Source organism: Scyliorhinus canicula, chromosome 2 (assembly GCF_902713615.1).
Source record: "Scyliorhinus canicula chromosome 2, sScyCan1.1, whole genome shotgun sequence".
Lineage (NCBI taxonomy): Eukaryota > Metazoa > Chordata > Chondrichthyes > Carcharhiniformes > Scyliorhinidae > Scyliorhinus > Scyliorhinus canicula.
In genome coordinates, this window is record NC_052147.1 from 273,065,471 (window position 1) to 273,091,663 (window position 26,193).

General features: G+C 47.9%; 1 protein-coding gene across 1 annotated transcript in view; it reads right to left on the reverse strand.

Moving 5' to 3' along the window:
- The window catches only part of LOC119962143 (contactin-associated protein-like 5), a 1,043,235-nt gene that overhangs the window by 491,781 nt on the left and 525,261 nt on the right, over positions 1–26,193 (reverse strand). Inside the window, exon 8 of the mRNA XM_038790068.1 lies at positions 14,070–14,331. Coding sequence (XP_038645996.1) covers positions 14,070–14,331 — 262 coding nt within the window. The remainder of the gene's footprint in view (positions 1–14,069; positions 14,332–26,193) is intronic.

Consider the following 26,193-nt stretch of genomic DNA (forward strand, 5'->3'; position numbering starts at 1 on the left):
CCGGGTGGGGCCGCTGTCAGCGGCCGCCGACCGGCGCGTTTCCTGCCCCCGCCAAATCCCCAACGCCAGAGAATTTGGCAGCCGGCGGGATTCACGCCGCCCCCCCCCCGGCGATTCTCCGACCCGGCGGGGAGTCAGAGAATCCCGCCCAGGGATCCCACAGATAATAGAGATGTATGTTCCAAGTTCTACCAATCAGGTTTACTGGAAGCCTTTCAGCAAATGGGAAATAATATAAGTTTGCTCCTAATTCTACCCCTAACAAAGAACAAATGTGGACATTGTTTCAGAGAGAAAAGCAAGCCGTCAATTATTCTTTTCAAAGGTCCATTTCAGTTCCTCGAAAGGGGAATACTCATAAAGCCTGGTGTCTCAGAGTTCAGAGAGCAGAGGAAGCCCAATGGAACCATGCTAAAAATCAGCTGCACTCAATTGGTCGCTTCTGGGTTGGGAAGAGGGTCTGTTAACATTCTACACCAGGAACTGAAACTGGAGCTTTCATTTTAAGATGGCAGTCCTACAGTGCTGTCCTACAGTGTTGTTGGATGCCAGGCTAAAGTGAGGCCCTGTTAGGCTGATCTTTGGGTTTGAGTGGGTCTTAAAGCACTATTTGAAAAACAAAAGTGAGCTTCCCCTGCGCTTTGGGCCAACAGGACTTCCTTAACCAAGATCGCAAGGAACAGATGAGTTGGCCATTCATGAACTTCACATGTATATCAATGTGATTTGGAGTCCAAAATGGCTGCCGCATTTACATTAACAGCAAATTACTCTACAATAAATTTTCTTCCGCATTAAGTGTTTTGAGATATTACTCAGGAACGTACTGTGGTGTTCTTTGTCTTGCTTATTTAGGATGGTTTGCGTAGTGTTCCACAAAGACCACACTATAGCTTTTACTTAAACAAAGCTACGATTTTATTCACACTACTAAATTGGGTTTCAACACTTAGTCCTTTTAGGATACAGAATTAATCAATAACGTCTAACTTCACTCACCTACTGCTAATCTCACTAATTGGTATAACAATAATCTAACCTTCTCACACTAACTGCTCTGATGACCTTCACTAGCTGTCTCCTGCAAACACTCCTCCCCTAAGGTCCAGCTCACTGCTTCATATAGTAGAATCTGCAGCTCCCTCTGGTGGCTATTTATGGTACTACTTTAACCCTTTTAATGCTGCTAGTTATGATAATACCACACATACTACATAAATTCCCTTTCACTACATTAAGGGTTTTATGTATGTGATTTCCTACTCATGAAGGCTATTTACTTATCAGGCCCTCTTGACGAAGAGTAGCACTCACAGCCACCATTGCTCAGGAGATTGTGGACCATTAGGCACAATTTTCTGTCCATTCATTTAAGGAGATGGAAAATCATTGAATATGGGCCCTCAATTTTCCATTTAATGGAGTCTGTGAACATTACTTCTCACAAAGTGTGACCAACAAGGAAAACGGCCCGGTGTACTCCGAGGCTGGGATTTAAATCTGAAAATTTTCTGTTGTAACTCCAACCCACCAAATTCGCAGGCACTGTAATGTTTTAAGATGGTGAATCGTGGCACTGTTTCAGTGGTTGGTTTTGGGGTTGCTACTTGACAAGCAGGAGACATGGCCTGATGACTTATCGGCTTCATGTCAAGCAGGAGGTTCGCACCATCTTCCGCCTGGCACAAGGACCACAGCATGTGGAATCGACTGGCCAGGGGGAGCAGGAAATCTCAAACTCATCTCACCTCACCACCGGCTATTCTCAGATAATTGGATAATTATCGGAAGAGAATATTTCTGCAGGAAAAGGGCAGGTGGGCGGAACTAGTGGCGGAATTCTCCGACCCCCCGGTCGGCGGAATCCCCGCGGCGGTTCTCCGGCTTGCGATGGGCCGAAGTCCCGCCGCTGACAGGCCTTTCCCGCCGGCGTGGTTTAAACCACCTCTGGTACCAGCGGGATTGGTGGCGGGGGTGGGCTCCGGGTTCCTGGGGGGGGGGGGGGGCACGGGGCGATCTGACCCCGGGGGGGTGCCCCCACGGTGGCCTGGCCCGCGATCGGGGCCCACCGATCGGCGGGCGGGCCTGTGCCCTGGGGGCACTCTTTTTCTTCCGCCCCCACCATGGCCTTCACCATGGCAGGGGTAGAATAGACACCCTCCCCTGCGCATGCGCCGGTATGACGTCAGCAGCCGCTGACGCTCCGGCGCATGCGCAGACTTCCGCCGGCCAGCGAACGCCTTTCGGCCCCGGCTGGCGGGGTGCCAAAGGCCGTTTGCGCCGGCCGGCGGAGCGGGAACCACTCCGGCGCGGGCCTAGCCCCTAAAGGTGCGGAGAATTCCGCCACTCCGTCCCGCCAGGTAGGGGAGAATCCCGGCCCAGGTGACCTGCTCTTGATAAAGAGCAGGCAAGGACATGAAGTACCAGATGGCCTCCTGTGTACAAGCCTCCTATGATTCTACCTGGCTGCATTGCTGAGGAAACTATAACTCCGTTCGACAAATTCCAAAATGCGGAGCATGAATTGGTGGTGTTTATTTAATTCTCAAAAGTCAATTGAAGAATGGCTAATGTAATAGAAGAATTAGTCCAGCTTGACAAACAAGGTCTGTTTAAACTGCAAACATTACACCAGAATAAAATGGGTAGGATAAATCTTTTGTCAGCTTCAGATGCTATTAAAAAACTTCCTGGAAACTATAATCTCTTGAGTGGAAGCTGTCAGTATTCTAATACCATTTCCTGCCCGATAATACCCTGCGGTCTCTTTACCAATGCATTGGAAGCCTGGTTTTAGGAGCGAAATCGTCCCCACCAGCCCCAGTACATTTATGCGTTACACAGAATAGGAGGCCTCCTCTCTTGAAATTGATCATTCCTTCTTTGGCTACAGTTCCACAAGAGCCATTAGCTTATTCAGGTGCCATTACCCATGCACAGAATTTTCTTAAAAAAAAGATAAACAGTGGGATTTTCCCATATTTTTTTCAAAGTGTCAGACTCTGACTGAAAAACAGTAGGAAGCTCTCCAGCTCCACATCCCAGTTTTCACTCCAGATCTCGAGCCTCTGAGTGAAAAAAGCGAGTGGGCGTTGTTCACGCCGTCATCCTGGTAGGGTGGGGCTTGAAAGAGCCAGCAATACAGATACCGGGCTGCCATCTTTAAAGGGTCCCTATCAGCACACAAACTGAATGGCCCAGAACCACCCTTCCATGTCAATGTTACGACCACCCCCTCCTCACAAGCATCGCTGACGACCTACGCACTCCCCCAACCATGCAGAAGCGATGGGGCACTCCACCTTCCCGCGTGATGCCAATATCGGGACACCCCCTCCCCCTTCGCAGGTATCGGGGACCCCCATTCTCTCCCCACCCCTCTACAGGCACCAGAGCAACCGCAACCTCCCCCCGTTCCCGCCCCTGCTACCACCGCACTCTCCCCCCCTCACAGGGATCAGCCCTCCCCAACACACATCATAGAAACAGAGAACAGTACAGCACAGAACAGGCCCTTCGGCCCTCGATGTTGTGCCGAGCAATGATCACCCTACTCAAGCCCACATATCCACCCTATACCAGTAACCCAACAACACCCATTAACCTTATTTTTTAGGACACTAAGGGCAATTTAGCCTGGCCAATCCACCTAACCCGCACATCTTTGGACTGTGGGAGGAAACCGGAGCACCCGGAGGAAACCCACGCAGACACGGGGAGGACGTGCAGACTCCGCACAGACAGTGACCCAGCTGGGAATCGAACCTGGGACCCTGGAGCTCAGAGGCGGCTCATCCACTGGGTCTGCCCAGAGGGCACATCCCAGCACTGCCTCCTGGTGAAGACTGGCACTGTCAGGTTGGCATTCCAGCAAGATCACCAATTCTGCCTGAGAGAGGTGGCAGCACTGGTCAGCGCCAGCAGCCTGACCAAGAGGACGAGTGTGCAATGCATAAAAAAGATGAATGACCTATGACAATCAACAAATGTAATTGCTCCCGATCTCCTCTTGGCAATCCATTCTTCCATCACCCCCCCCCTGGAATGTCACCTGGAGCCCACAAACATCCCAGCATTCCTCACCCGAACCCCTCCCTGCTTAAGCGCAGTGTATACACATGCCAGGTGTCATCAACCGCGAGCTCATCAGGCATCCAGCTCACATTAGCCCCATTTGTGTTCCTGCAAGAGACGACCACAGAAAGAGAAAGAAGATGGACGGTGGAATGTCCGAACTTCAGATCTTGACTCCGTATGAGTAGACAGCCATGGAGCTCACAAAGGAGGAATGGAAGCGGGCCTGTGCTGAGAGTGAACTGGGCCTGCAAGAGTAAAGTGACGAGCCGCGACACATCCCTCCAGATGACCACTCTCAAGTGAGTTCTTTAAGCCCAAATACTTGACCAGGCCATGAACTAAATCTATGTCCCTTGACTTGCACGAACATCAACCACAAAACCTGACCCATCTGCTAGCTGTGTACCACCGCCTACCCTCAACACCACCTTGGAGGAGATCTTGGAGGAGGACAGGGATGAAGCATCACAGTTGTCACCCGCATCTTCCACCATCACAGACACACACCTTGGTAGACAAACCTAACAGGCAGACATTTGAAATGGAGGCAGCCACCTGCCTTCCACACCCTGTTTCCTGAGATACCCTTGGCGGGTGTCCTCCAGTGGGCTTGGACCTTGAGTGTCCTGAACTATTCTTAGGTGGCACTGGTGTTGCCATGTCACCTTGTTCTGCCCACTGCCCATGAGTTGTCCCAGGCTCTCTTGGATGGAAGACCCTGGGATGTATTGAAAAAAAGTGGGCAGCATGTTTCCACAGTGGTTAGCACTGTTGCTTCACAGCTCCAGGGTCCCTGGTTCAATTCCCGGCTTGGGTCACAATCTGTGTGGAGTCTCCCCGTGTGTGCGTGGGTTTCCTCTGGGTGCTTTGATTTCCTCCCACAGCCCGAAGATGTGCAGGTTAAGTGGATGTGCAGGTTAAGATGATAAACTGTCCTTAGTGTCCAAAAAGGTTAGGTTAGGTTATTGGGCTACGGGGATAGGGTGGTGTCGTGGGCTAGGGTAGGGTGCTCTTTCCAAGGGTCAGTGCAGACTTGATGAGCCGAATGGCTTCTTTCTGCACTGTAAATTCTATGATTCTATAATTATGGGTAACTATCTGTTGAGCAACACACAGCTTCTGATGCACATCAGGTGGAGGCAGAAACATCCCAGTTAACAGACAGTCAGAGGTCTCCTTGATCCTAGGACAATGTTGTGACCCAGCCAGGTGCCATGCTTCTAGGCACGTTCATCCCTCAACTGCTTGAAATGCAAAGGCAGAGTCTAGAATATGAAGACGGATTGTCAGTGACACTCCTGCGACTATAGGGCTCAATTGAGGGGTCCAAACCTTTCTGTCAGAGGAGATGGTGCCGACATTGCATGGCACCCAGGTCAACACTGCAAAGGTAGCGGCCGCAGTAGAAAACCTGGGGCAAGAGTCAGGTCCATGATGGGAGAACTCCGAAGCATGGCTCAGTCCCTGAGGGCCCTGGCTAAGGGGTTCAACACCATGATGCAAAATATGGCGGGCCTCCAGGACTGGCAGCACCAGATTACAAGAGGCTTCTGGTGCTCACTCCAGCTGCCCATGGGGCCCATAAGCATGTGGCAGGAGGAACCGCTGGAGGATATCCCAGGGTCTTCCATCCAAGAGAGCCTGGGACAACCCATGGGCAGTGGGCAGAACAAGGTGACATGGCAACACCAGTGTCACCTAAGAGTAGTTCAGGACACTCAAGATCCCAGCCCGCTAGAGGACATCCGCCAAGGGTATCTCAGGAAACAGGATGTGGAAGGAAGGTGGCTGCCTCCATTTTGAATGTGCATCCTCGGAACACACCTGGACATAATAACAAGGTTCGCCAAGTGTAAGGAATTGGGGTACAGAGTGGACACGAGTGAGGTTAGTCACAGAGAGTTGGTTTTTTTTAATCAAATGTCGCAAATGCACATATTAGAAACTCTTATTCTTCACAACCTTAAGGCCTCACTCTTATTAACCATCTTCCCAGGCACTGTCCCGGACACACTGGCAATGTCAATCCGGTACCCTGGCACTGCAAAGTTGGCACTGCCTGTCTGTCTCAGGGCAGGGAAAAGTGCCAGGTCACAGTGCTGTCCTGACCCCAACCACCCAGGGGGCTCCTTGACCTTGGGAATGGTCATCACGCCTGGGTGAGGCCTCGCCGGTGCGGCCAGTGACTCCCGGCCGCGCATATTTAAATAAGCCTAATATCATTACCCAGATCATGCCCAGTGCCGGACATGCAAGCGGTCAAAGAATCGCACCCTCATATGTGGAATTATATTGAAACGACAGCGCAGAATCAGGCCATTCAGCCCAAAGGTTTTAAACTGGTGTTTATGCGCCACACAAGCCTCCTCCCACCTTATGTGGCAGGTTTTGTGCTTTCAAGGATCTGGAGGCTTTGCCGAAAAAGCCATAGCTTCCCAAAGATTGACGAAGCACAGAGCTTGGCGTTGTAAAGAATATTTTACTCGCACCAGGAAATTACGGAGAAGGGGGAGAAAGTGGAGGTCTTGAGAAGACGGCAACTTGGATTCATTCTGCATTATTAATTTAACTCCGCTGCTTGTAGAAAAGACAAAATAATTTGCTTACACCTGCAGTGGCCGTGAATTATGAGCCTTTCACACGTCTAATAAATCCCGTAATTCACAACTCCTCAATCAAGTACCAACTCATTTAAATGGTAATTCCGAAGGTCTCCAAGTCGATAAATAACGAACTGTGTTTACTGCTGTTCTGAGATAGTTTTGTACACAAAGGTGTTGTCACCCCATAACAACCCACTGGACTGTCCAAGTGAAAAACAAGTGGAGGAATCAGTCGCTGCAAAGTAGCTCTGTGGTCGAATATTAAATGTCTTTTTTTTTAATTCATATCTGATTTTGTGCCAGATCATCAGCCATGGATTTTCTGCCTGTAACCCAATAGTGTGGAAGGAGGCCATTCGGCCAGTTGTGTCTGCACCAACCCTCTGATAGAGCACCCTACCTGGACCCACCCCTCCCCCCCCGCCCGATCCTCATGACATTTGGACACTAAGGAGCAATATAATAATAAAAATAATCGCTTATTGTCACAAATAGGCTTCAATAAAGTTACTGTGAAAAGCCCCTAGTTGCCACATTCCCGGCGCCTGTTCGGGGGGGCCGGTACGAGAATTGAACCCGCGCTGCTGGCCCTGTTCTGCATTACAAGCTAGTTTAGCCCACTGTGCTAAACCAGCCCCAATTTGGATTGGTTTGGATTTGTTTATTGTCACATGTGCGGGGGTACAGCGAAAAGTATTGTCCTACATACAGCTCAGACAGATCAGTCCGTGCATGAAAAGTCCGCCTAACCAGCACATCTCTGAACAGTGGAAGGAAACCGGAGCACCCGGAGGAAACCGACGCAGACACGGGGAGAACGTGCAGACTCCACACAGTCACCTGAGGTCAGAATCGAACCGTGTCCCCTGGCGCTGTGAGGCAGCAGCGCTAGCCACTGTGCTACCCCTTAAATGAATTGTCAATTTAGCGCAACATCGTCCTTAAAAAACAGTTTATTATGGGATGTTGAGTTTGCGCCACGGGGTAAAATATTGACTAGGGATACTAAGGAGGTGAAGATAATACCAATTCCTCATGTAAGAGTGGAGCATTTTAAATAGAAGCTCAATATGAAAATGAAAATCGCTTATTGTCACGAGTAGGCATCAAAATGAAGTTACTGTGAAAAGCCCCTAGTCGCCACATTCCGGCGCCTGTTCGGGGAGGCTGTTGCGGGAATCGAACCATGCTGCTGGCCTGCTTGGTCTGCTTTCAAAGCCACCGATTTAGCCCTGTACAATGTTAACTAGGGGCACAACATTACCTTGACCTTATATTACTGTAATAAAAGAAAAATACAGATAATGCTGGATAACGTCAGCATCTGTGGGGAGAGAAAGTTTTGAGCCCATGTGACCCTTCTACAGACCACGTTCTCTCGCCACCGATGCTCCCTGACCTGCTGAGTTCATCCAGCATTTTCTGTTCATATTTTATAACAAATTCTGAGTATATATTCACATTGAATTACACTGTTGTATCAGAATAAAATATTAAACAGATGCATAATATGAAAGTGGCTCAGAGTATCGGACATAGAATTAATTTTAAAATATAATTCGTAGCTACATCTGGAGGGGATTGTTTTTTTGTAGCTTTTTGTATTTTCCTGTTGAGTTAGTTCTTAGTTTAATAAGTGGTTAGAATTTTTGATGCTAAAAGCATTGATAAAAACGAGCAGTAAAGCCCTCAGAGAACAAAATAATTTGACTAGCTGTTAATTACAGAGAGGAAAACAAACATTCTCCCACTTCTATTACAGGAATTTCAACCTATCATTCACTTTCTTAGTTGCTAACAAAGGTGTAGGTCTATTAAGAGGTATAAATTATCCTTTTGCATAGGCTGCTGTGCAATGGTTGTCATGGTCTTTAATTAGTTTAATCTCCAATTGATCTGATGCAATGATGTGTCTGAGGGTGTAATCCTCTTCTGCGGCATATGAAATGAAATTAAAATCGCTTATTGTCACAAGTAGGTTTCAAATGAAGTTACTGTGAAAAGCCCCTATTCGCCATATTCCAGCGCCTGTTTGGGGAGGCTGGTACGGGAATTGAACCGTGCTGCTGGCCTGCCTTGGCCTGCTTTAAAAGCCAGCTATTTAGCCCAGTGTGCTAAATCAGCCCACTTATATCCCAACCAACAGCCCACAAGTGCATCCGTGAAGTCACAGATGCCACGTTAGTTTGGGCAGCTGACTACATAAACTTTGACCTGGACCAAGCCCAAAAAGATGGCCAGGAGCAGGATTCTCGGTCATCGCCAGCACGCCCCAGGTCCAGGGAGTAACAGATGGCAAGCATGTCACCTTGCACATTCCGGGCAGTCCGAGAGCGACTCCATGCAAGTTCTACATTCTCTCCATTCTTTGGCGAAATAAGTTTTCTTCCTCAATTCTCTGGTGGGTTTATTGATAACTACATTATATTTATGGCCCATCGTTCTTACTGTAATTCTTTTCTCATAGAATCTTAGAATCATAGATTTATAGAATCATCGAATCCCTACAGTGCAGAAGTAGGCCATTCGGCCCATCAAATCTGCACTGACGTTTGCTCCGATAGAGCACCCTACCGCGGCCTAATCCCCCACTCCTAGCCCTGTAGCTCCACCTGGACGTTTGGCAATTTAGTATGGCCAATTTTCCGTTCCTGCACATCTTTGGTCTGTGGGAGGAAACCGGAGCACCGGAGGAAACCCACGCAGACACGGGGAGAACGTGCAAACACCCGAGGTCAGAATCGAACCTGGGGCCCTGCCGCTGTGAGGCAACAGTGCTAATCACTGTGCCACCGTGTTGCCTTCTAACCACTTTGCCCCCTACCGTGCTGGATATTGCTGCACCATATTCCTCAGATACATCAAATTACTTCTAAAACCCTCTTCTTCGACTCTGCTTTCTATTCACTTGGGCCTTTCCTCTTATTTTCCACATTAAATGCTGCGAGATGTTTTTAATGACATGGAGATTAATAGAGAAATGTGCGCTGCATTAGTGAAATGCAACTGTTTACATACTTTTGGGCATTTTGGGCTTATCGTTCTGAGCACGTATTTCTTCAGCGCCACAAATACTGCTTATTAGACCTCTCAGCTCAGAGTTAGAAGTCTTACACCAGGTTAAAGTCCAATAGGTTTGTCTCGAATTAATAGCTTTCGGAGCACTGCTCCTTCCTCAGGTGAATGAAGAGGTGTGTTCCAGAAACATATATAGACAAAATCCGTTCATGACGCGACAATTGAATGTTCCCTTCAAGTTGGGGAACACTTCAGCAGTCAAGGGCATTCGGCCTCTGATCTCCAGGTAAGCATTCTCCAAGGCGGCACGCGGCATTGCAGAATCGCCGAGCAGAAACCTATAGCCACGTTCCGCACACATGAGTTCGGCCTCAACCGGGACCTAGGATTCATGTCGCATTACATTCACCCCCCACCATCTGGCCTGGGCTTGTGAAATCCTACCAACTGTCCTGGTTTGAGATAATTCACACTTCTTTAACCTGTGATTATCTCTCTCTCCAGTTGCTCCGTCTGGACCTGTGGACTTAATTACCTGCAAAGACTCGCATTCAAAGTATCGTATTGCACCTTTGCATGTTCCTGGAACCCACCTCTTCATTCACCTGAGGAAGGAGCAGTGCTCCGAAAGCAAGTGATTCAAAACAAACCTGTTGGACTTGAACCTGGTGTTGTAAGATTTCTCATTGTACTCACCCCAGTCCAACGCCGGTGTCTCCACATCAGAGTTAGAAAGCCAGAGCTCGAGCCCCATGGCAGGACTTGAGCGAGTGATGAGACTGTCACTTTAACACTAAGAACGCTGCATTGCCAGTGACATCTGAAGGAAAGGCCCGAGATACCTACTCGAGAGGAGGTAATGGATCACAAGGAGGGGACAATCCCAACGATACTGCAAGCACAGGCAACCTTCTGCACTGTAAAACTCTTTGCAGCTAACATGGCGAAGATCAAGTGTCGAATCAAGGCCAGGATCAAGTGCAATGCCTTTTCTTGTCAGCATGGATTTAGAGTGTCTCTCTTGTGGGGACCATTAATTGGATTTGATTAGAATTGAATTGGTTTCCGGACCCAGCAAGAAGACAGATTAAGGGTTTGCGTTGCCCACTCTGCGCATTGGCTCTGTAACGTTAAGAAAGGAATAAAATAAAATTTAAAAATTCCATGTTCCCCAGAGAGGAGGGTGGTAACCCAGAGGCCCAGGGTAAGTAACTAGCCACCATAGTCCCAGATGATACAAAGGGTAGCTTTACCCTTTGAGGGGAAGAGCTGACTGATGCCGGTTGCCCTTGATGGTCATGGGTAAGGTTGAGAAGGCGGGGCAGTCATGAAAACTTTCGGCTGGTACGGGAATTGAACCCATGCTACTGGCCTTGCTCTGCAACATGAAGCTGCTTTTCAAAGAACTAAGCTAAACTGGGCCAGGCTAATGCTCTGGGGACCCATTTTCCAAACCCACCATGGCAGATGGTAAAATTTGAACCGGAATTAATAGTCTAATTATGACATTGATACCATCGTCAATTCTCGGAAAAACCCATCTGGTTCACGAATGTCCGTTAGGGAAGGAAATCTGCCGTCCTTGCCCGGTCTGGCCCAACATGTGACTCCAATGTGGTTGACTCTTAAATGGCCTCTGAAATGACCTAGTGAGCCACTCAGGCAATTAAGGATGGTACAATAAATGCTGGCCCAGTCAGTGACACCTACATCACATGAATTAATTGTTTAAAAAGACCAATCGTTCAGGTGTAGTGAAAAGGAACTTCCATCCATCCAAAAGGAAGACTGTAGTTTCTGGCCCACCTCCCAGGAATGGGGTGAATTATCTGGTTATGATAGCTGCCCATGCCCAGGAAGAAAGTTTTAGAGAATTCTATTGTGAACTACTGAAGTGGCACGTAGCCTGGCTAACAGCAAACGCTCACTCTCCGCGCCCCCCCCTCCATCTTCCCTGGAATCTCAATGAAGCTCATGCCAGTTATGAGTTGGCAAACGTTCCCTTTTGATTCCATGTGGAGGCAAACTCAACTTCACCTTCTTGTCCATCTCCAAGATGTGAGGTGGGGAGGTGTGAAAGATTCACCTCTCCAGTAGAATATCTCCCACAATTTATAAGAGGTGGGACACTATGAGAGCCATCGTATATTTCTTGGAATTTTGTAGTCTATGATTCCATAGGACCAAAATTGACCTTCACCAGTCAAACAAAGGTGTTCATAGCCTATTTTGCACCATGTCATATTTCCTTTACCATTGAAGTTCTGTCAAATGGGCTGCCAAGGTATTTCCGTACCACCATTGAAATGTAATCTCATCCCCTTTGAATCTGAATCTTTTATTGCTAAAATAGCACCGACAGTTTAAAACAAACATGGTGGAGTCACTTTGCCCTTATTGACATGGAGTGGATTTTATGGTCTGACCCTTTTACATCGTAATAATAATCTCTATTGTCACAAGTAGGCTTACATTAACACTACAATAAAGTTACTCTGAAAATCCCCTAGTCGCCACACTATTCGGGTACACTGAGGGAGAATTCAGAAAGTCCAATTCACCTAACAAAGCATATCCATCGGGACTTGTGGGAGAAACCGGAGCGCCCGGAGGAAACCCACGCAGACAAGGGGAGAATGTGCAGACCCCGCACAGCCAGTGACCCAAGCCGAGAATCGAACCCGGGTCCCTGGTGCTGTGAAGCAATAGTGAAAACCACTGTGCAACTGTGCCACCTATCAGATATCAGAAGCACCAATAAACATATGGGCCTCGAGATCAGTACCGATCCTGATGTTCTGGCACAGAATCTCATTGCATGGAAGCTCCATGTCATTCATGATAGCTTTCTCTATCTTTTCGTATGAAAGGGATCGTCCAGGTTTCCCTCCCATCCAAGGCCAATGCATGATCCTGCCCATGTGTGACCCCAAATGCACAGAAATGTGGTTGCCTCTGAATTGCCCACTTTAAAGGCCAAGAAAGTCACTCAGTTGTGTTCAGGAAAGTAGCTTACCACCAGCTTCTCAAGTGAAATTCGGGATGGGCAGACAAAGGTCGGTGTTGCCACTGAAGCCCACATCCCATGAATTATTTTTTTTTTGAATTACAATATTGGTCTCGTCTTTGTCACACTTGCAGTCAAATTACCCACTCACAAGAACTGCCTGCGTTCACATTGAGGAAAACAATAGCCCAGTCGGCAGGCCTCTTTCAAAGAACAAAGAATAAAGAAATGTACAGCAGAGGAACTGGGCCTTTGGCCCTCCAAGCCCGTGCCGACCATGCTGCCTGACTAAACTACAATCTTCTACACTTCCTGGGTCCGTATCCCTCTATTCCCATCCTATTCATGTATTTGTCAAGATGCCCTTGAAATGTCACTATCGTCCCTGCTTCCACCACCTCCTCTGGCAGCGAGTTCCAGGCACCCACTACCCTCTGTGTAAAAAACTTGCCTCGTACATCTACTCTAAACCTTGCCCCTCGCACCTTAAACCTATGCCCCCTAGTCATTGGCCCCTCTACCCTGGGGAAATGCTATCCACTCTGTCTATGCCCCTCATAATTTTGTAGACCTCTATCAGGTCGCCCCTCAACCTCCATCGTTCCAGTGAGAACAAACAGAGTTTATTCAACCGCTCCTCATAGCTAATGCCCTCCATACCGGGCAACATCCTGGTAAATCTCTTCTGCACCCTCTCTAAAGCCTCCACATCCTTCTGGTATTGTGACGACCAGAATTGAACACTATACTCCCAAGTGTGGCCTAACTAAGGTTCTGTACAGCTGCAACATGACTTGCCAATTCTTATACTCAATGCCCCGGCCAATGAAGGCAAGCATGCCTTTCCCAAGCATATGGTGCCCTGTATACAGAAGATTTATCACAGGAAACTGAGGCCATTCAACACACATTCTCCACAAATTAATCAAAATCGTGTACTCCATGCTCACAACATTCAATTCAGGATAATTCAAGAATAAATTAATAAGCTCAGCCAAGTGTCATTGCAATGATTAATGATGAATTGACCTGGTGTATTAGTTTTTTGCGGAAATTTAAACTGAAAAGCTGTACAGATTCAAAGTCTTTTCAGTTTTGCAGGGCATCAAAATAAATGATCTCATTGATTGAACAAATTTCCAGACAGGGAGCATTCATTCATTCATTAAACCCACCCACTCTAGACGGTTTGGAAAAAGGACGAGGTAGGGTTTCGCTATCCCCAGAAAATAACATGCACTGAATAGTTTTGGTGTTTCCGGACTGCAGTCTTAAAGTAATGAGAAATAAATACAAGTGAGCCCCTCCATTTCCGTAGATCATTCGCTGTCACCGCAGACAGCAAAATGAACTGTTGTAATTACCTGCAGTGATGTAAGCCTGGCTCCTTGATGATTTATGAACAGTTACTTTCAGTTTACCATCGCTGAGGTGAATGTGCAGAGCCCCAGACGCTTTGTGAAGTTCGCTGTACAGCAGCAGGCCATCCCTGTTCCAAGTGCGGAATTGAAAGCTGACAGATAATTCATCCATTTGATTTGTTCCGGGCAACAGCAAATAACTACTGGAAGTCATGAACGTGACCGGAACGATGCGTGGTTCTGTGCAGGAAAATGTCACGTTCCCCTGGGAAGACAGAGAGAGAGCAGGTCACAGCACCCGTGTGGTCAACACTAAATCATCCACAACTGCCCAATACATAGTAAAATCACTCATATCCCGTCCACTTCATCAGAGTTAAAATCAGACCCGTAACCTTTGAAGTTTGGGCAAACTGAAGGGAGAGGGACCAAGGTGAGGGATTTACAATGTGACCAGAGAGGCAGGCAACAGCAATTCCATTGAATGGAAAAGAATTATCTTCCTAAATTCAGAACAGTGCTTGTTTCTTTGATGATTCTAATGCTGAATCTTGTGTGGAAAAGATCATCTTAAAATTTGGACTTTACAAGCTAACATGGGCTTAAGGTACGAAGCTACAATATAGTTTTGCCCCCATACTTGACTATCATAGAATTATCATAGAATCCCTACAGTGCAGAAGGAGGCCACTCAGCCCGTCAGTTCTGCACTGACACTTCGAACCAGCACTCAACCCATGCCCACTCCCCACTATCCCTGTAACTGCATAGCCTAACTTGCACATCCCTAGACACGAAGTGGCAATTTATCATGGCCAATCCACCTAACACGCACGTCTTTGGACTGTGGGAGGAAGCCGGGGCACCCGGAGGAAACCCACGCAGACACGGGGAGAAGATACAAACTCTGTCTACACAGTGACCCAAGGCCGGAAACAGGGTCCCTGGCATGTGAGGCTGCGGCGCTATCCACAGTGTCATCGTGCTACCCTATACATATAGGTTAAGATATATATATGTTAATATATATACATTATATGTTATACATGTTAACAATACTTACATCAATAAATGGTAATGAAATAGTTAAATATCACTACATTCTGTGCAAAGTGCACCATTTACCTCAGTGGGCTAGACAGCTGGTTTGTAATGCAGAACAAGGCCAGCAGCACAGGTTCAATTCCTGTACCAGCTTACCTGAACAGGTGCCGGAATGTGGTGACTAGGGGCTCTTCACAGTAACTTCATACTTGTGGCAATATAATATTATTGGGGCAGCGCGGCAGCATTGTGGATAGCACAATTGCTTCACAGCTCCAGGGTCCCAGGTTCGATTCTGCACATCTTCCCTGTGTGTGCGTGGGTTTCCTCCGGGTGCTCCGGTTTCCTCCCACAGTCTAAAGATGTGCAGGTTAGGTGGATTGGCCATGATAAATTGCCCTTAGTGTTCAAAATTGCCCTTAGTGTTGGGTGGGGTTACTGGGTTATGGGGATAGGGTGGAGGTGTTGACCTTGGATCGGGTGCTCTTTCCAAGAGCCGGTGCAGACCCGATGGGCCGAATGGCCTCCTTCTGTACTGTAAATTCTATGATAAAAATTCACAAGATTTTATCCAAGATAGTTTTGATTACCTATCAAGCTCTCAACAGAATATTTACCAATCCTCAGCATTATGGGGCTGTTTTGCACAGGACTAAATGGCTTTTAAAGCAGACCGAGGGAGGCCAGCAGAACGGTTCAATTCCTGTACCAGCCTCACCAAACACCGAACAGGCGCTGGAATGTGGCGACTAGGGGCTTTTCACAGTAACTTCATTTGAAGCCTACTTGTGACAATAAGCAATTTTCATTTTATTCATGTTCTTTGTTGCAGCCGCAAAGAAAGAATCAGAGGTGTCACATGTCAAGTTCACATAGCATCGTGCAAGTGGTTTATTTCACAAGATGCTGCTCAAACAGGGTACAAGAGTCTCCGAACAGAGTTTCCAGAAGCAGTTAGATGTAGCACTTAGGGCTAAGGAGGTCAAAGGATATGAGGGGAAAGTGGGATTAGGCTATAAGTCATAATGGATGGCGGAGCAGTCTCGAAGGGCCGATTGGCATCCTCCTGCTCCTGTTTTCTATGTTGCTATAATGGTGAATTCCACAAAAGCTCGTGAAACACTCCGATGGCACCATTGCATTACACGTGACATTAGGCCAGCCAGTGGTGTTACTCTGATACATAACACTCAGGTGGGCAGCACGGTAGCATTGTGGATAGCACAATTGCTTCACAAATCCTGGGTCCCAGGTTCGATTCCGGCTTGGGTCACTGTCTGTGCGGAGTCTGCACGTTCTCCCCGTGTGTGCGTGGATTTCCACCGGGTGCTCCGGTTTCCTCCCACAGTCCAACGATGTGCAGGTTAGGCGGATTGGCCATGATAAATTGCCCTTAGTGTCCAAAATTGCCCTTAGTGTTGGGTGGGGTTACTGGGTTATGGGGATAGGGTGGAGGTGTTGACCTTGGGTATGGTGCTCTTTACAAGAGCCGGTGCAGACTTGATGGGCCGAATGCCCTCCTTCTGCATTGTAAATTCTATGAATCATGAAGAGATGGACACCCAAACTTCCAAACAAGCTTAATAGATGTCCCTGCAAAAACTAACCAGTCAAAATTCAGAGCAAGTACAGAGCTTCCTAAACTCTTCTAGCGTCATGAAGTTCAATAATTTTGGAGGTTCTAAGTGTCTAAAAAGTGTTGTTAGTTTGGCAGACAAATCTCTTTAAAGTCAGTATGAGAAAAATAATAGGACTGAAGAAATGAAAGGCTACAAATCCCCTGGACCTGACTGTCTACATTGCAGAGTTTTAAAAATGTAGATGCAAAGAGGGATGTGATATTGGTTTGGATCTCCCAGAGTTCTTTAGATTCCAGAACAGTTCTCAAAGATCTGGAGATGCCGGCGTTGGACTGGGGTGAGTACAGTAAGGAGTCTGACAACACCAGGTTAAAGTCCAACAGGTTTGTTTCAAATCACTAGCTTCCAGAGCACAGCTCCTTCCTCAGGTGAATGAAGAGGTAGGTTCCAGAAACACTTATATAGACAACGTCAAAGATGCAAGACGATACTTTGAATGCGAGTCTTTGCAGGAAATTAAGTCTTTACAGGTCCAAATGTCGCAACTGGAGAGAGGGATAATCACAGGTTATGTGTGATAACCAGGCATCTTGAGAGCACCAGACTGGCATCCAGGCAGCACTGCCAGTGTGCCAAACTGGCACTGCCAAAGTGGCAGGCTGGCAGTGCCAGGGTACCACTCTGCCCAAGGGGCATTCACCTGGGAACCTCCACTCGCCTGCAAGATCCCCACAAGTGCCATCCTATCCGGTCCCCGTTTGACCATTGCTGAACAGAGCTCGTCTAAGGTCTCCAAGGCGATGGAGCTACATCCCACCTCTTGGTTCGATCTCGGAAATGCATATTAGAGTGAGACCAGCTATCTCACTTTTGTACTCCAATCCTTTATGGGCGGCACAGTAGCACAGTGGTTAGCACTGCTGGTTCACAGCACCAGAGGCCAGGATTCTATTCCGACCTCGGGTTACTGTCTGTGCGGAGTCTGCACGTTCTCCCTGCGTCTACGTGGGTTTCCTCTGGGTGCTCCGGTTACCTCCCACAAGTCCTGAAAGACGTGCTATTAGGTGAATTGGACATTCTGAATTCTCCCTCTGTGTATCCGAACAGGCACCTTAGTGTGGCGACTCGGTGATTTTCACAGTAACTTCATTGCAGTGTTAATGTAAGTCTACTTGTGACACTAATAATGATTATTATTATTATCACTATGCAGATTTGCCAGAATATGATCCTGCCTACCATAAGCAGGATTGCATTAGATCCCGTGAGGCATGGCGAGCAGGGTAGATCTCAGAAGTGGGATCTCCCGGCATCTACCAGTCCCGTTGCGCCATGCTGCGTCGTGCTGCTTTTTGTGACTGGGGGATCCCACCCTCTATGTGGGGACTGAGCGTAAAGTATCCAATTTTGCTATTTATACAAAGTAAAGGGAAAAGGTGTGCAGTGAAGAGGGAACAAAGAGGCTGCAGAGGGAAATAAATAGGCTGGGTGAGTGGGTAAGAACCTGACAGATGGAACATAATATGGTAAAATGTGAAGTTATCCATTTTCATAAAGTCATAGAATTCACAGTGCAGAAGGAGGCTAGTGGGCCCATCGAGTCCACACCGGCACTTGGAAAGAGGACCCTACTTAAGCCCCCCACCCTATCCCCGTTACCCCACCCAATCTTTTTTGGACACTAAGGGCAATTTATCAAGGCCAATCCACCTAACCTGCACATCTTTGGACTGTGGGAGGAAACCGGAGCACCCGGAGGAAACCCATGCAGACACAGGGAGAACGTGCAGACTCCACACAGACAGTGACGCAAGCCGGGAATTGAACCTGGGACACTGGAGCTAACCACTGTGCTACAGTGCTGCCCCTCATTTTGGTTAGAAGAATTTTAAAAAAGAATATATTTTGAATGGTGAGAGACTGAAAACAGTTTGCCTTACAGGACCTGGGTGGCCTTATGCATGAATCACAGAAAATAAACATGCAGATACAGCAAGCAATTAGGAAGGTTGTCACAAAGGGATTGGAGTACAAAAGTAAAGAAGTCTTATGACAATTGTACAGGGTATTGACGAGAACAGGTCTGGAGTTATGTGCACAATTTAGGTCTGGTTTACCTAAGGAAGACATCATTTCCCTAAAATAATACAATGTAATAGAAGTATCAATCATCCAAGCTCTTTGAAGTTTCAAAAACCACAAACTACAGACACTTCGAACCATTTACTTTTGCCAACAAACATTGTGAAATTGTCTTCTGGAGGCATGAGGAGACATAGAGGGTGGGTAGAAGGGCAGAGCTTAGCATCGAGGCTTGAGAGGTGGTGGGTAGAAGGGCAGAGCCTGGAATATGAAGCAAGAGTGGAGCTTTTTGATCTCACCCCTTGTAAAAGGTTCCCTGATGCAGACTATGGTTTGCGACTCTTCTGAGATCTGGCTCGGTTCCACACAAATTGCAGAGGAGTAGGTGATGCCTACCTCTGCATTGGAGCCAGACAGGTCGGGAATGCCGGATGTGCGTCTCTGACAGGAAGCAGTCCCATCCTTCAAAGAAACTCCCAAAAATCATGCAGTTTGGTCATGGGATTTAGAAACCCGGAATCAAGAACATCCTCCATTTTAACAGGTCAGTTCAACCCAACTCAAGTAACATTTGGGTCATTGAGTAGACGAGGCCTGTATTCCATTGGTGTTTAGAAGAGTGAGAGATGACCTAATTGGAACACATAACATTCTTAACGGCCTCGACACGCTATGTGCTAAAAAAAAAATGTTTGCACTGCCTGGGGAATCCAGAACACAGTCTCAGGTAAGGGGTCAGCCATTTAGAACTGCGATGAAGAGAAATGTCTTCGCTCAAAGGATTATTAACTTCTGAAATCCTTACCCGAGCGGATGCTAAGCTGTTGCGTTCAAAGAGTCGTTGATGTCCAAAGATGTGCAGGTTAGTTGGATTGGCCATGCTAAATTGTCCTCAGTGTCCAAAAAAGGTTAGGTGGGGTTACTGGGTTGTGGGGATAGGGTGGAGGAGTGGGGCTTAAGTGGGGTGCTCGTTTCCAGGGCTGTTGCAGACTCGATGGGCCGAATGGCCTCCTTCTGCACTGTAAATTCTATGTTGAGTTAAAAAAAAGGTCGATGGAAATTAAGGGATATGTGGGGAAAGTGGGAGCAGAGGTACAAGGTCGACCATGAAATGAAAAATGAAATGAAAATCGCTCATTGTCACGAGTAGGCTTCAATGAAGTTACTGTGAAAAGCCCCTAGTCACCACATTCCGGCGCCTGTTCGGGGAGGCTGGTATGGGAATTGAACCATGCTGCTGGCCTGCCTTAGTCTGCTTTAAAAGCCAGCGATTTAGCCCAGTGTGCTAAACCAGCCTCTCAACCATGACCTCATTTGATGGCAGAGGAGGCTGAAGGATATGGCCTTCTCCAGCTCCTGCTCTTATCGTTCTATTAAACATAACTAAGGGAAATTAATTGACCTTCGTCTCAAATGTGGCTGTGCCGAATCAAAGGAAACTGTTCTCATTATTAAATGATAGTTAACAGATGAAAGCACAAACAGCTGAGGATAACTATGGGAGATGACTTAATGACAGTGCCCTGCAGAGAATCTGCAAACAAATGCTAATTGGAATGTTCCTGAAGTAGAAGACAAAGATCTAGCAACGGAGACGGAATCTTAAAAGCAGTACCTGCAACCCACTTCAATCCCATACCAGAAGAGCAGTAGACAGCTAACAAAGATAATTTGTTCGGTGGATGCGTGTCCAGAATGTGATCTGTACAATCAAGTAAGCCTAGTAGCTGCTAATGATGGCTGGGACAGCTATTTTCCAAAGGCTACTATATTCTTGAATAGGTTTCCTACACGAGCTAAATTCCACAAAATAAAATATCACTGAGTCACTACTCAATCGAGTTAAAATCTGGGAGTATTCAGATGGACTCTTACTTCACCACCAGATGAAAGGGGTATAATTATTTTTCCTTGTGAATCAGAGATGGGTATCATTTACATTTCTTACGACAAAAGAACAATCTGTGCTCCACTCTGGCAATCGACAATAAGGCCAAAGCATTAATCTGAAAAACCCGGCACCTTCTCGGACATCAATTTACCCACAAATCGCAGAATTACTACTTGGGGAATTTCATTCCACTAATTTGAAGTTGACGACCCGTTGGGGACTCGCAGCACCTTTCACAAAAAACCTAATGGCCTTGAAAGGGTGATATTTATTATGGAATGTCGAGTAGAGTTCACATGCACTCTGGACCTTGAGTCTAATTTGCGCTTTAATTTCTCTCAACATCACTGCTCCCGTCATTTCACCACCTCCCATTCTCCATTGGACCACAGATTTAAAAAAACATTCTCGCCCTCCGTTTTTCTCTGCCACTTTCCAACCGTCTCCAGGAAATTATATTGAAAACAATTAACCACCGGAAGGTTGCTTTTGAAAAGTTGGCAATTGATAAATGGATCTCAAGTTTTGAAGTTGAGTGCAGGACGGTTATTCAATAATGCAAAAATGTCAAAGAAAACAATGGAGATTGTGAGTGACAGCTATTATTGAGTTGGCATAACCATCGTGGTGATTTATAAATAGTTGCCTGACGCTTTGTATTGGATTTTGTTTATTGTCACGGATACAGAGGTAGTGAAAAGTATTTTTCTGTGAGCAGCTCAACAGATCATTAAGTACATGCAAATAGGGCAGCACGGTGGCACAGTGGTTAGCATTGCTGCCTATGGCGCTGAGGACCCGGGTTCGATCCCGGCCCTGGGTCACTGTCTGTGTGCAGTTTGCACATTCCCCCCGTGTTTGCGTGGGTTTCACCTCCACAACCCAAAATATGTGCAGGATAGGTGGATTGGCCATGCTAAACTGCCCCTTAATTGGAAAAAATTGGGCATTCTAAATTTATTTTTAAAAAAAAGAAAAAAAAAGTACATGCAAATAAAAGGGAGTAAAACAAAATACATAATAATAGGGCAACACAAGGTGCACAATGTCACTACATAACACCGGCATCGGATGAAGCATACAGGGGTGTAGTGTTAATGAGGTCAGTCCATAATAGGGCCGATTAGGAGTCTGGTCACAGCGGGGAAGAAGCTGTTTTTGAGTCTGTTTGTGCGTGTTCGTGCTTGGTCGTACACACCCTGAATACTGCTGAAAAGAGACATCTTATCAAAGCTTTTCATCTGTCATTCATGAGGGCTGAGGTCCTCTGGGTCCTCCCACGAGAAGCAGGATTCGTGATCAGCCACAGAATAGCACATTAGGCCAAAATCGGGATTCGGGCAAGGCAGCAGACCCGTTTCCAGGTCTCCATGCCCGCCCCATCGGCCACAGTAGCATTTTCGAACTCCCAGCTATGCTTCCTGCTACGACTCAGTGGGACCATTAGAATAACTCAACAGATCTATTTTACATCTCATTGAAGGCCTGGACGCGCCATTCACTGTCCAGATGGAATGCTCCAGCACCCCTAACCCAAAGTACCGCTGGTGTAAATTGGTGAAAGTCCTGAGGAAAGTGGTCCTGGCGGCTTGCCATCTGAGAGATGGCAAGGGGGTAAGTACCCTCCTAACATTTACCACCAGGGTGCTGAGGGGGGCTACTTCATGGGACGCGAGGTCAGACGGGCTTATGCTGGGCTGGAGGGGTTCAGGTTGGGGCCCTTCCCTGGAATGTTGCTCATTTATCCTGCTCTCCCCCTCTGCAGCCTTTAAATCCATTCAGGAGTCAGTATGTAAAAATTTTCATTTTTTTTGGGAAGACCCCCAACCTGAGCCCCTCCAGCCCTACACAAGCCTCACTGATCCCGCTCTTTCATGAAGAACCCCACTTGGCACCCTGGCAGCAATTGTTGGGAGGGTACTTACCACCTTGTCACCCCTCAAACATTAAGGTTCCAGGTTGGCACTCCCAAGAGCCAAAGGCGGGATTGAGGGGGTGCGCTGAAGGACGTACAAGGGGTGTGGGTGGGGGAGATGAGCGAGAATTGAATGGGGGCCTGGGTGTGCTGAAATGTGGTTCTGAGGAGGGCGGGCCTTGCCAGCAATTAGAATGGGAGGGAATGAGGGGGTGGGGGCTAATTGAGATTGGAGGCAAGCCCTTTAAAAATGGCACTTCAATCCCAGAGGTGCTGGGACATGTCAGAGATTAGGTCCCACCTCTCTCAGTTGCAGCACGGACGCCGGTGTAGAAAAGCAGATTCTATGAAAGACAATTTCCAAGTACCATAGCATGGGACGTCGGGGTTGCTGTGAGCGCCAATGGTAATCGCTCAGCTTGGCCCACAGACGGCAGCACTTAGTCACCGTTCTGAAGAATCACATCCACCAAATTCAAACAATCACAACATAGAACATAGAACAGTGCAGCACAGTACAGGCCTTCGGCCCACGATGTTGTGCCGACCATTTATCCTAATCTAAGGTCAACCTAACCTACACGTCTTCAATTTACTGCTGTGCATGTGCCTGTCCAATAGTCGCTTAAATGTCCCTAAAGACTCTGACTCCACCACCCCTGCTGGCAGTGCATTCCACACACCCACCACTCTCTGTGTAAAGAACCTACCTCTGACACCTCCCCTATACCTTCTTCCAATTACCTTAAAATTATGTCCCCTCGTGACAGTCATTTCCACCCTGGGGAAAAGTCTTTGGCTATCCACCTGATCCATGCCTCTCGTCACCTTGTACACCTCTATCAAGTCACCTCTCTTCCTTCTTCGCTCCAGTGAGAAAAGCCCTAGCTCCATAAACCTTTCTTCACAAGACATGCCCTCCAGTCCAGGCAGCATCCTGGTAAATCTCCTCTGCACCCTCTCCAAAGCATTCACATCCTTCCTACAATGAGGCAACCAGAACTGGACACAATGGGCGGGAATCTCCCACACTTGGCGTGATGGCCTGGCGCCGGCTCCAAGAGCGGCGCGAACCACTCCGGCGTTGGGCCACACGGAAGTTGCGGAATCCTACGCACATCCGGGGGGTAGGCCGCGCCGGAGGGGTTGGCGCCACACCAACCAGCACTGAAGGGCTGCCATGGGCTGGCGCGAGTTGGCGTACGCGCAGAACTGCCGGCGTGTTCTGGCATATGCGCAGAACTGCCGGCGTGTTTCCTGCACATGCGCAGGGGGTTTCTTCTCTGCATCGGCAATGGCAGAGCCTTAAAGAGGCCGGCGCGGAGGGAAATAGTGCCCCCACGGCACAGACCCGCACGCAGATCGGGTGGTCCCCGGTCGTGGGCCAGGCCACCGTGGGGGCCCCCCAGGGCCGGATGCCCCCGCACCCCCTCGAGGACCCCACTAGATGGCCGAGAAACCAGGTCCTGTCGGGGTGGACGATGTCCATTTCACGCCTTGGGACAGGCCGAAAACGGGCGGCCGCACGGCCCATCGGGGCATGGAGAATTGCCGGGCTCCACTGCCAACTGCTCCCAACCGGCGCGGCGTGATCCCTGCTCCCGCCCGAAAACCAGCGCCGGAGAATTCGGCAGCCAGTGTCGGAGCGGGATTCACGCCGCCCCTGGCAATTCTATGACCCGGCCGGGGTCGGAGAATCCCGCCCAATATTCCAAGTGTGGTCTAACCAGGGTATTATACAGCTGTAGCAAAACTTTGCAGCTCTTAAATTCAATCCCCCTTTTAATGAAAGCCAACACACCATACGCCTTCTTAACAACCCAATCAACCTGGGTGGCAACTTTGAGGGATCTATGTACGTCGACCCCAAGATCCCTCTGTTTTCCACACTTCCAACAATCCTGCCTTTAACCCTGTATTCAGCATTCAAATCAGGGGCCTCACGGTAGCATGGTAGTTAGCATCAATGCTTCACAGCTCCAGGGTCCCAGGTTCGAGTCCCGGCTGGGTCACTGTCTGTGTGGAGTCTGCACGTCCTCCCCGTGTGTGCGTGGGTTTCCTCCGGGTGCTCCGGTTTCCTCCCACAGTCCAAAGATGTGCGGGTTAGGTGGATTGGCCACGCTAAATTGCCTGTAGTGTAAGGTTAATGGGGGGATTGTCGGGTATACGGGTTACGTGGGTTTAAGTAGGGTGATCATTGCTCGGCACAACATCGAGGGCCGAAGGGCCTGTTCTGTGCTGTACTGTTCTATTCTATGGCAAATTCGATCTTCCAAAATGAATTACTTCACATTTATCTCGGTTGAACTCCATCTGCCACTTCTCAGCCCAGCTCTGCATCCTGTCAACAGACCTACAACACTATCTACAACTCCACCAACCTTTGTGTAATCGGCAGACTTACTAACCCATTCCACTTCCTCATCCAAATCATTTATAAAAACCACAAAGAGCAGTGGTCCCAGAACAGATCCCTGCGGGACACCACTGGTCACCGACCTCCAGGCGGAATATATTCCATCAACTACTGATGCACAATCAATGGACATGAAATGTAGGTGAAGTCCAAACAAAAGGTTTTAATTAGCAAGAAGTGAACCCGGCAGCAGACGTATAGGAGAATGGCTGGCTGCCAGGGAACACGGCTCTTATACCCCGCCTCGTAGGCGGAGCTACCTTCCTCTTAGCCAATCGAGCTAAGAGGCACACGATACCTGTGCCAATGGGCAGCGAGTCCTCTGCACCAATGGCAGCTCACACTCCCAGGTACCGCAATACCCCTAGTCATACTACCACAACTACCACTCGCTGTCTTCTTTCCGCCAGACAATTCTGTATCCAGACAGCCAAATTTCCCTGTATCCCATGCCCCCTGACCTTCTGAATGAGCCTACCACGGGCAACCTTATAAAATGCCTTACTGAGATCTATATACACCAGATCCACTGCCAGACCTTCATCAATGTGTCTCGTCACATCCTCAAAGAATTCAATGAGGCTTGTGAGGCATGACCTGCCCCTCACAAAGCCATGCTAACTATCTTTAATCAAACTACGTTTTTCTAAATAATCATAAATCCTATCTCTCAGAATTCTTTCCAATATTTTGCTCACCACAGACGTAAGATTGACTGGTCTGTAATTCCCAGGGATTTCCCTATTCCCTTTCTTGAACAGGAGAACAACATTCGCCTCCCTCCAATCATCCGGTACTACTCCAGTGGAGAGTGAGGAGGCAAAGACTATCGCCAATGGCACAGCAATCTCCTCCCTCGCTTCCCATTGTAACCTTGTGTATATCCCGTCAGTCCCAGGGGCCTTATCTATCCTGACGCTTTTCAAAATTTCCAGCACATTCTCCTTCTTAATATCAACCTGTTTGAGTCTATTAACCTGGTTCACGCTACTCTCATGAGCAACAGGGTCCCTCTCTCTCGTGAATACTGAAGCAAAATATTCATTTAGGGCCTCCACTATCTCCTCAGACTTGAGGCACAAGTTCCCTCCACTGTACCTGATCGGCCCTACTCTCACTCTGATCATCCTCTTATTTCTCACATGAGTGCAGAATACCTTGGGGTTTCCCCTCATCCTTCCCGCCATGGCTTTTTCATG